The 11,203-nt window shown below is 40.7% G+C and overlaps 1 protein-coding gene across 3 annotated transcripts in view; it reads left to right on the top strand.

Moving 5' to 3' along the window:
- The window catches only part of vezt (vezatin, adherens junctions transmembrane protein), a 111,001-nt gene that overhangs the window by 91,696 nt on the left and 8,102 nt on the right, over window positions 1-11,203 (top strand). For all 3 annotated transcript variants that reach the window (XM_043713311.1, XM_043713313.1, XM_043713312.1), the window contains exon 10: window positions 6,287-6,387. In XM_043713311.1, coding sequence (XP_043569246.1) covers window positions 6,287-6,387 — 101 coding nt within the window. The remainder of the gene's footprint in view (window positions 1-6,286; window positions 6,388-11,203) is intronic.

Below are 11,203 nucleotides of genomic sequence, written 5' to 3'. Positions count from 1 at the left end.
CCTCCTCTTCTTCCCGACATTATTTGTGCCGACATGTACCACCACCTCCTGCTCTTCACCCTCATCCTTGAGGATTTCCTGCACTCTGTCCGCGATGTCTTTCACTCTAGCACCAGGAAGGCAACACACCATCCTTAAATCCCGTCTGCTGCCACAAAAATCCCGGTCAGTTCCTCTCACGATGGAGTCCCCTATTACCACGGCTCTGTGTGATGTCCGACTCTTCTGCTTTGCCTCTGCGGCAACTTTTGATTGACAAACTTGGCCGCCTTGCGAACTGGCAGTGTCATCAGTCTCTGCTTCCAAAAGCTTCAACTTGTTCCTGACAGGTACTTCTCCCGGGGTCTCTTGCACCTGTCTCCTCTCCGCCTTCCTCATCGTCTGCTCTCTTATGGCATGATTGATGTAATAACATCGCTGAAGGTCTTGTCCAGAAAGATCTCGTTCTCTCGGATGAGCCGAAGGTCTTCGAGTTCTTTCATCAGTGCTGCAATATGCTCTGTCAGTAGCTGAACGTGCACACACTTTCCACACTTATATGAGCCAGACACCCCAGAGTCGTTGACCTCCCACATCAAGCACGTAACACACTGAACCAGCTTGGCAGTCATGTCTTCACCCTCTTCAACTGTGGCGTAATCACTTCACTCAACCTCCTTGTCACAGACTCCTGAGCTAAAGCCTCACTCTTCAATCCACAGGAACTTCCTTGGACCCTCTTTTTGGGGCAAGTCTGTGGACTTTTAATTTAGGTTAGAGGAGGAGGGTGGGAGGGAGGCCCTACTTTGTAGGACCTGAGGTTTAGAACACACCCACTCAAATAACACTCACTTACCTTCCCGACCGGCTCTGCGCTCCGACTTCACTTCCTCCCAGCACCCACCATTCTCTGCTGCAAAAAGACCGTTGGCATTGAGGTAAGTTCTTAAATAACAATCACTTACTTTCCCGACCGGCTTTGCGCTCCGACTTCACTTCTGTTCAGGTTCCATATTTCTACTACCCACTGGGTGAAAACAATTCTTTCTCCAGTCTCCTCTGAACCACTTTCTCGTCACCTTGGAACTTATGTCCTCTGGTTTAGATATGTCTGCCATGGGGAAAAGATTATCACGATCTAGTCCATCTATGCCTCTCATAATTTTGTCTACCTTAATCAGATCTCCCTCAGCCTCTTCTGCTCCAAGGAAACCAAATCCAGCCTTTCCAGTCTCTCCTCATAATGGAGATCTTTCATCACGGGCAATATCCAGATGAATCTCCTCTTCACAGTCTCCAGTGCAGTCACATTTTTCTGATGGCAGCACAGTGGCTCAGTGGTTAGCTCTGCTGCCTCACAGCACTAGGGACCAGAGTTCAATTCTCACCTCAGATGACTGTGTCTGTGTGGAGTTTGCACATTCTCCCCGTATCTGCGTGGGTTTCCTCTGGGTGCTCTGGTTTCCTCCCACAATCCAAAGATATATAGGTCAGGTGAATTGCCCGTATTAAATTGCCCATCGTATTAGGTGCATTAGTCAGGGGTAAATATAGGGTAGGGGAATGGGTCTGGGTGGGTTACTCTTCGGAGGGTGGGTGTGGACTTGTTGAGCCAAATGGCTTATTTCCATTTACTGCAGAGAATCTAATCTATTCTAATCAAAACTGCCACAGTATTCCATTTGTGGCCTCACCAATCCTCTTTAAAGTTGTAAAAGGACTTCCTTGCTCCTATATTCTGCACCCCAGCTAATGAAGGCAAGCATTTCATATGCTGCCTTCACCATTGTGTTTACCTGTGCTGATACCTTCAGGGATCTATCAATATGTACACTAAGGTCCCTATGTTCCTCAGTTCTCTAGGACCTAGCATTCCTTGTGAATATCCTTCTCTTCTAGACCTCTCAAAATCTCTCTTTTTGGGAAGGTGATTGTCTAGTAGTATTCTCACTAGACTATTAATCCAGAGTTCCAGGTAATGTTCTTGGGAATCTGGTTCAAATCCTGCAATGACAGATGGTGGAATTTGAATTCAGTAAAAATCTGGAATTAGTCAAACTCTGACCACAAAACCAGTGTTGTTTGTCAGGAATGTTCACTAATGTCCTTTCAGAAAAGAAACCACATCTTTCCCTGCTCTGGCATTCATGAAACTCCGACCCACAGCAATGTGATTGACATTTAACTGCACTCAGGGCAATTAGGATGACTATTAAATGCTGGCCTGACCAGTGACACCTACGTCCCATGAATGAATTAAAACAAAAGCATACCACCATTAAATTCCATTTGCCATTGCTCTGCCCAGTGTATCAGGTGGCAAATATCTGACAGTCATCTGAGACCATCTGCCTCACTATCAACAGCCCCACCAATTTTTGTGTCATCTGCAAACTTACTAATTATACCTTCTAAATTGGCATCAAGTCATCAGTATACATAATAGCAAGAATCCCAACACCACTGCTCACAGGCTTCCAATCACAAAAACAACTCTCCATTTTCACCCCTTGCCTCCTATTTGCAAGCCAATTTTGCAAACTTGCATTGGATCCCATGGGATCTTAACTGCATCCTCTCAGCTTTCTCCTGTTTTGATTGTTTGACAGTGTCAACAGTTTTCTGTCTCATCCCAACTTCAGAGACCTTGATGGATCTATTTTGGGGACATTTTGGATCCAGTTTGCCAGCTTGGATCCCCTGTTGGACGTTGTGAAAAGAGGTTACTGAACTCCATGTAACCATACCAACTGCACTAGTCTCAACAAATATTTAGGTCACCTTTTCAAAAAACTTGATAAAATTAGTCAGATAGGATCTCTCTTCTCAAATCTGTGCTGACTATCCCTGATCAATTGTGTTAATTAAATCTAACTTTCAGAATTGTTTTTTCTAATAATTTCCCGACCGCTGACATCAGACTAACTGGTCTGTAATTATCTAGCCTAACACTGTGGCCCTTCTTGAATAAATTAGCTGTCTTCCAGTCATCTGGCTGTTCACCTGTGACCAGCGAAGTATTAAATATCTCCAACAGGGTTCTACCAGTCTCCTCCCATAGCAGCCTGGGATACATCTCACTAGGCCCTAGAGATTTATGCACCTTTTATACTGGCTAAAATATCTAATACCTCCTTATTAACAAGCTCTAGAACCTCATCCTCCCAATTGAAATCCTCGGCTACAAAGTCTTTCTCCTTTGTGAGTACAGATAAATGATAAGTATTCTTTTAAAATCTCACCTACGTCCTCCGCCTCTATGCATGGATTACTGCTTTGGTCTCTGATAGGCCCTACTTTTTCCCTGATAATCCACTTACTTATAAAATCTATTTAAAACATGTCTTTGGCTTTTCCGTAATCCTAAGTGCCAGAAATATGTTGTGACCCTCTTTGACCTAATTTCTTTTATAAGAAACCCCCTGCTCATACTCTTTTTAATGTACTCCTATTTCTTTATCAAACTTCATATCCCTTGACATCCAGGGATCCTTGGACTTCTTGCCCTTACCCTTCAATCTTAGAGGAACACCCTGAACTCTCACTGTACTAGTCTTAAAAAATTCCCACGTTCCAAATGCCTGCATGTAGCTGCTCCCAGTCAATGTTTGTCAGATCCCATCTAATGATATTGAAATTGGCCTTCCCAATTTAAACAATTAACTTTGCACTATTCTTATCCCTTTCCATAATGATTTCAAAACTTACAGTGTTATGGTCACTATTCCCATGGACACTTCAACCACTTGACTGACTTTGTTCCCTCAGATTAGGTTTCATACTGCTCCCTGTCTAGTAAGGTTAACTATGTCTGGATGCAGTTTAAAAATTCCACCTGTCTAATCCTTTCACTTTAAGGTGATCTCAGTTCATATTCGCAAAGTTAGAATCTACTACCACATCTCACCTTTTATTCCCCTCATAACTTTTTAGTGATTTGCCAAATATCTGCTTCTTTATTGTCCTCTGACTGTTGAGACACCTGCAGTAAAATCTCCAAACTTAGTAAAAAACAACCATAATCTAATTTAATGGTGATGCACAGTCTTGAGGGGCAGAATGGTCTCCTGTTCCTCTCTAGGCCTTTAAATTTCTTCCTTGGACACATTTTACTCATGTGTCTGTTTACCTTCCTTTATTAAGGTGTGGGCCAGAACACTCATAACATAGAATTCTTTCATCTTTCGTCTACTTTATAAAAGGCAGAAGTTGAAACAGCTGAAGTATTCTATTCCCTGTTTACATTAGGAAACATCACAAAACAGGCCACTCTTCAATGGCTTGGATAAATGCAATACAGGTGATGGTCTGTAACTAGAGCTAATTCCAGAGAGATGTGGATTCTACTTGACAAAGATTGGCTGTTGGAGTCAATTTTGTCAACTTCTGGATCTTAAACCTGAAAACTCCCAATCTAAACAGTCTAAACCAATTTTCATTCCCAAGATGATAGCGGAGGAGGGCTCCTGAGCCGGAACTCGTCTGCTCAGATCGCTTTTCTTCTTTACTTGCTTTATTCTTTTTTTGGATCACTCTGAAGTGCTTCCTAATCTATTTAATCCTGCTAATCCTAAATTGGTCTTTTACTAGTGGGAAACTCTGATTTGGCCTTTATAATATTAAAGTAACACAAGGTAGATTTATCTTTTGGACAAGATAAATCTTGTCAAGCTGTTTAAACTCCATAATAGATTTTTCACTTCTCGATACCTTAAAAAAAATTGTAATTATTTTGAATGACTTACTTGCTCATTGAGATAGGAAAAGTCAATGGTGAATTAAACAACACTTCAACATTTGAAAGTCAGTTTCTAGCTTCTAGTGCTGATGGTCAGGTTAGTTTGTTTCTCTGTGGTTTTGACGCGGTGCCACAACTCACAGAGCAATCTCAACAGTAACAATGAGATGTTTCTACACATATTTCTACATCATATCTGCTAGAGGCTAATGGCAAATATCCACGCATCCTTTTGACCTAAGCCTGTCAGGAACTGAGCTGAGGCTGTTCTAAGTTCACTTAAAATCCTTAACAGTTTTCAAGAGAGAAAAGACTTTCTTCCCAGCAGTCTGGGCTGGATTTGAACCTTGTTCTGTGGAGGTGAAAGGGCACCATTTTCCCCAGACATTTCTTATTTAAGTCTCTTGAGGAAATGAGCAATGAAGAATACTGTACAAAGGAAACTGTAAGAAAGATAAGTACCCAGTCTGTACTGAAAGATAATGGACAATTAGAAGTGTTGTTTGAGATTTATTGTCTGGAGCAGCAGCAGTATTCATGTTTTGCACTCAAATAATTAGAGATCCTGCTATATTTGGGTTTGTCTTCTGCTTTAAATTAGCAAATGCATACTGGATTCTGTCTGGCAATTTAACAGACTAGTGAACATCATCAGCAGCTGGAGTAATAAAAAAAATATTTATTTATTTTCAGGAGTATTTATGAAATACAGATGTACAAAACTTGATCAGTCTTGTCAATTAGTAGTGTTGGGACTGGGAGTTGCAGAATGCTATATAGTATAGGTTTGATCTAGGAGTGTTAATACACCTCAAAATTCTCAGTTAAATCAGGGCAACTAGAGATGCTGACCTTGCCAGCAGTGGCCACTTCTGTGGTTTTTAAAAATTACAGAACTACAGAGCTTCCAGAATGCTAAATGAAATCTTTACCAGTTAAACGTGTTTGTGTTACATTTTTATCAGTCTGATAACAGCAGGAGCACTGTAGTATAAATTAAACTTTACATTTCCTCTGCAGACACTAATCTGTGTTTCATTCTTCGTCCACTTTTGGTGCCCACGTAAAACAAACTGAAATTGAAACCAGTTCTGAGGTGCCTTTCTCGTTGTACAGTACATTCTTTGTTTTCAGTACCGTATTACATTTTCTAGGCTACGTACAGTCAACTTATTAAAAACAAATTCATGATATCCTATTTGGATTTGGAATTTTATGACCTTACCCATTTAGTTTATATGGGAAACTGTGAAAGTGGAATTACAAGTATTTGTTTGCTTTCAGTGAAAGCAATTTAGATTTCTGCAGTTTTGTTTAGACATCATGATGTTAGTGATCACCAGCACTTTGTAAATGCAGTTTCATTAGCAGTGCTGCTTGTGCAAGTCTGACTGAACTCTTCTAACTGGTCTAATTTCACAGTTTCAGAAATAATGTCATGAGAAATCATACAGTTTGAAATGTAACATGCTACCGTTTTGTAATCACTTCTAAAGCATGTCTTCGACAGACATAGGTGGAATAGAACACTTGCACTACGTTTTACCATTGCCTTTTTTGATGTTTTAGGCAGACCTACGGCACAGGACAAAAATTTGCCTCCAACCTGGAAACCGTCAGCAAAGTCTGTTGTACAGATCAAAGATCAGGATCCAGTCCCTGAAGAACAGGTAAGGACACGTGTGCACCAAACAACAAAATATCTTTTTTTAAGAAGGATTCTTCTTGAGATTTGCTCAAGAGTTAACTGACTGTATGACTCCATGATTGAGGTTTTGATGGGGTTTCATTAAGGGCTTTTGCTTTGGTTTTCAGGTGCTCTTTTTACATTTTCATGAATTTATTTGCTAGGTGATATAGTCATGTAGTAATAATACATCTTGTAGTTGATGTGGAGTCTTTAGACTAACGTAAAAATAGAATTAGAAGAATCCTCAGTAATTGTCAACCTTCTGTTTAATTTAAAGCCACCCAGACAAAGAAGCTATTAATTTTCTAAATACTTCAGTTTTCTGAGGACAACAGGCATCGGTTAACAACAGAAATTGTTTTTTTCCCCTAAAATAAATGTCCATTATTCTACACACAAAAAACCAGCATTCTAAATACACCACCTCAGACTGTTGAGATCGTAGGTCATGTGTTTCCAAAGCATCTGCACAAAGCTGGAGTATTTAACATCATCCATTTGTATCAAGCTTCTGAAGTTTTCCAACCTTTCAATCATGTGCAAGAAATTCATGACCTCAATTAATTTAGGGTTTTGCTGCCTCCCAGTTAAGTGAATGTTTCTTTGTTGACAGTTTTAAAGCTATTCTCTCTCCTTTGCAGCTTCTCTTCTCATTCCCTATACTTCCTTTGTAGTCTTCTCCTCTTGCTCTTCTCCATTCCCCCTTCCCCTCTCCATTTCCGCTGTCCAATCCCCCTTTCCCCTGTTCCATTACTCATTTTCTCAATTTTACTCCTGGTGACACTTTTTCACCCATTGCTTACCCTCTCATTGAAATTTTCCAGATGTTTAGAGGCCTTTAGCGACAAGTAACTAGCTGCTTCCAGAAAACTTTAAGCCCCAGGTATGCACAGACTCAGTTCCTGAAAAGCAAGTTCCTACCCCACTGAAGTTGTTACATTGAAAATGTAGTTAAAATTCTATTTACGTCCCTTCTTGTGTGAAGAAATGGCACGGAGACAGAGGGCATGCATGTAAATTCCTATCCAAAGTTTATAATTATGAATTTTGATTCAAATGTTAATTTATTCATATCTACATCTCAGCTACATCTATAAGTGAGATCTGATAAGTTTACAAAAGTAACTTACAATTAAACAGTAGGTATAATTTCTCATTTACCACTGGACAGAAAATATACATTTTGTATTCCTTGTACCTCCAATACCAATATACAGAATATCCTGAAGTGAATGCATTTACTTTTAACAAGATCCAACTTGAAGGTGAAGCAGTTAGTAAGACACAGAGCTTTGTCTTGACTGTTTATTAACTTGATCACAATCTCCAAGTCCTTCTACAGCCAATTCCAGCTGTCCACTCTTCCTATTCCTTTGAAAAGTCAATTAAAATAAGATTTTCCCAATGTTGGTTGCAATTTTTAAAATTCCAATTAGCCCATAATTAATTCTGTAGACATACAGGTGAAGTCATAAATAATGAGAAATGTAATTAAAAGCACTGAGCCAGCCTTGGGGAGCCCCAATCGATTTGAAAAGCATTACCTTAACCACTCAGGTATGTGTGTGTAATACATATTTTATATACAGGTGCACAATCCTTTATCCGAAATGCTCCAGACCAGCTAGTTTTTGAAATTCAGAATTTTTTGAATTTCAGATTAAGTGACAGTTCAGTGAAATTTTTAAAAATCTTGCCAGAGGAGCAGACTCACTGAGTAAAACAGGTCCTGAAACAGAATTGAGTCCTGCCAGTGCTGGGCCACGCCAACCCCCACATCTGAGTGGCACGCATCGAGTGGGTGTCAACTTGGATTAACTGTTTGCACGCCAAACAACCTTGTTAAAAAGAGAAAAAACTTCACAAAAAGCCTTCGGACTTTGGAGCTTTTTGGATTTCGGGATTTCAGCTAAGGCGTTGTCTACCTGTGTATATTTTTCAGCCTGTTTAAACATCTTAAAGATGGTCAGATTCTGAGATGGGGACTGATTTTTTGGTTCTTGGCCAGATGGGTTTCTACAACAGTCATCAACAATGGCTTCATGGTCACCTTTACTAAGACCAAATTTTGTTTTAAATCAATCTGTTCAAGCATGTTTTACATGCCCTTAGGCAGATATGACTTGAACCCAGACCCTCTGACCCAGAAGTAAGGACACTACCACAGTGTCACAAGCCTCGATTCCTCTCCATACATAAACCGATGTATGTATAAACAGATCTACAATATTTTTAGTAAAGCTGTTCAGAGATATTATTATACACCTCTGAAGCATGTGTGACGTGAACCCGAGCCTTCTGGCCCAGAGTAGGGGCCCTACCATTGTGTCACAACTGCCCCAAAAGTCCACAATCAGTGAACACTCCTCACCTGTTTATCCTTTTACCTTGACTTTTTGACACACATCCCCATTTTCTGTTCACTTCATTCATTTGACATGAATATTAATTTTATCTTGGCGTGCTGTTTGTTCTGCTACTGATTCATGTTGAGGCACTCTTGGCATTCAGGATCCCTGGCTAACTGGTAGTCCGTCATTAGCTTTCCCTCACTGTGTGAGTACAAGCTGGCAGATGTATCCGCATGCAGAGCATGTGTAGTTTATTTTAAACTCTTTAAAAAACAAGTGAAGAGAAAGCATGTGCAAAGTTGTTTGTTTGAAACCAACCAAAGTCTGAGGCAAGCAGACCAGGGAACCAGAATGTTAGACCACCTTCACATATTTGAGAGTGGAGGCTGGCAGGATATTTGCAATCAACAGCCCACGCTCACAAAATTTCAGAGTAGACTAAACCTGCCCTCCAGTGTATGCCAAATCCTATAAATTTGCAAGTTTGCATTTACAAGCTGGAGCCAAATTTCTGCCCAACAGCTAGGCTTGTGCAGCTAGAACATTTATTTATTTTACTAAACCTGGCTAGTCTGTTTAATGTTCAGAGAGCCACAGTCCTATAGCGCAGAGACAGCCCCTTTGTCCCAAACTGGTCCATGCTGACCAAAATGCCCATCCATGCTAACCCCATTTCCCTACACTTAGCTCATATCCTTCTAAACCCCATTTCCTATCCACATATTTATCCTTTTAAATGTTGCTAATGTACCTGCCTCAACCACTTGACATTCCTGGTGAAGAGCTTATGCTTGAAACATCGACTCTCCTGCTCTTCGGTTGCTACCTAACCAGCTGTGCTTTTCCAGCACTATAGTTTTTTACTCTGATCTCCACCATCTGCAGTCCTCATTTTGTCCCACTTCCACTGGAAGCTTGTTCTATATGCATGCCAACCTCTGTGTTTTAAAAAAAAACATCGCCCCTCAGGTTCCCTTTTATTGTTTCCCCTCTAACCTTAAACTGATGGTTCTAGTCCTCAATTCCCACAACCCCAGGAAAAAGACTGAATGCATTCAATCTATCCATGCCTCTCACGATCTTGTACATTTCTATAATATTTGCCGTCAGTCTCCTGCGCTCTGAAGAAAAAGTCCCTAGCTTGTCCAACCTCTCCCTATAACTGACCATTGAGTCCTGGCAACATGCTGGTAAATTTCTTGTGTACCCTTTCCGGTTTAATAACATCCTTCCTATAGCAAAGTGACCCAAACTGAGCACAATACTCTGAAGTGTGGCATCCTGTACAATTGCAACATTACTTCCCAACTCTGTGCTCAATGACCGAAGGCCAGTGAGCCAAAAGCCAACTTTACTGTCCTGTCCACCTGTGACTCCACTGTCAGAGAACTGTGTACCTAAACTCCAAGGTCCCTCTGTTCCACTACATTCCATAAGACCCTACCATTTACCATTAAATGCCTACCTTAATTTTGACTCTCCAGAATGCAAGATCTCATACTTATCTATATTAAATTCCATTTGTCATTTCTCGGCCCACTTCCCCAGCTGATCAACATCCTGCTGCAATTTCTGATAACCTTCCTCACTGTCCACAATACTGCATATTTTAGTGTCATCTGCAAACTTCCTGTTATGGACAGGCCAGACCCCCTCAAACCACTTCAAGAAGGTAGCCCTGTCCCTAACTTTCCTAGTTGTTTTAAGCAGGTGTAAGGTGTATATTCCAGGGGTCATGCAGCTGGTCCAACCACTCAGTTTCAAACAAAACAGAATTTATTTACAGAATACTAAACTAAATACAAACAAAAGAAAACCGAATTTAGAAAAATTTAACCTATCTGAAAATCCAGTCGACTCTATCACAACTTGATGATGTTCCAAATACTTGCAGCATCCCCATAAACAATCCCTTGACAAAAAAGGTAAAAATCAAACGCCGGTTCTTACGGGAGAGATGTCACAGAGAGAGAAGATCAGCATGGAACTGTTTATTTGGGCCAGCTTTTCTGGGTTTCCAGCTAAAATTTGACCAGCTGCTGCAAACGGAACAAATTGCTGAAACCAAACCCTAAACTGGGAGAACTGGCCACTCTCCTTTCATCGTACTACTGTTTTAAAACACTTAAAAGCTTTTTCAAGTAGATATTTCCAGATATTGCAGGGAGCAGTCACCTCTTTAGGGGTTTACTACAGGCCCCCCAATAGCAGCAGGGAGATGGAAGAAAGCATAGGTCGGCAGATTTTGGAAAAGTGTGGACGTAGTAGGGTTGTTGTAATGGGTGACTTTAACTTTCCCAATATTAATTGGAACCTCCTTTGAGCAAAAGATTTGAATGGAGCTGTTTTTGTAAAGTGTGTTCAGGAGGGTTTCCTAACTCAGTACGTTGACAGGCCGACGAGGGGAGAGGCCATTCTAGACTTGGTGCTCAGAAACGAGCCGGG

This window comes from Chiloscyllium plagiosum, chromosome 23 (assembly GCF_004010195.1).
Source record: "Chiloscyllium plagiosum isolate BGI_BamShark_2017 chromosome 23, ASM401019v2, whole genome shotgun sequence".
Classification (NCBI taxonomy): domain Eukaryota; kingdom Metazoa; phylum Chordata; class Chondrichthyes; order Orectolobiformes; family Hemiscylliidae; genus Chiloscyllium; species Chiloscyllium plagiosum.
The sequence above is the reverse complement of the archived record's forward strand: the minus strand, read 5'-3'. Positions and strand labels throughout refer to the sequence as shown.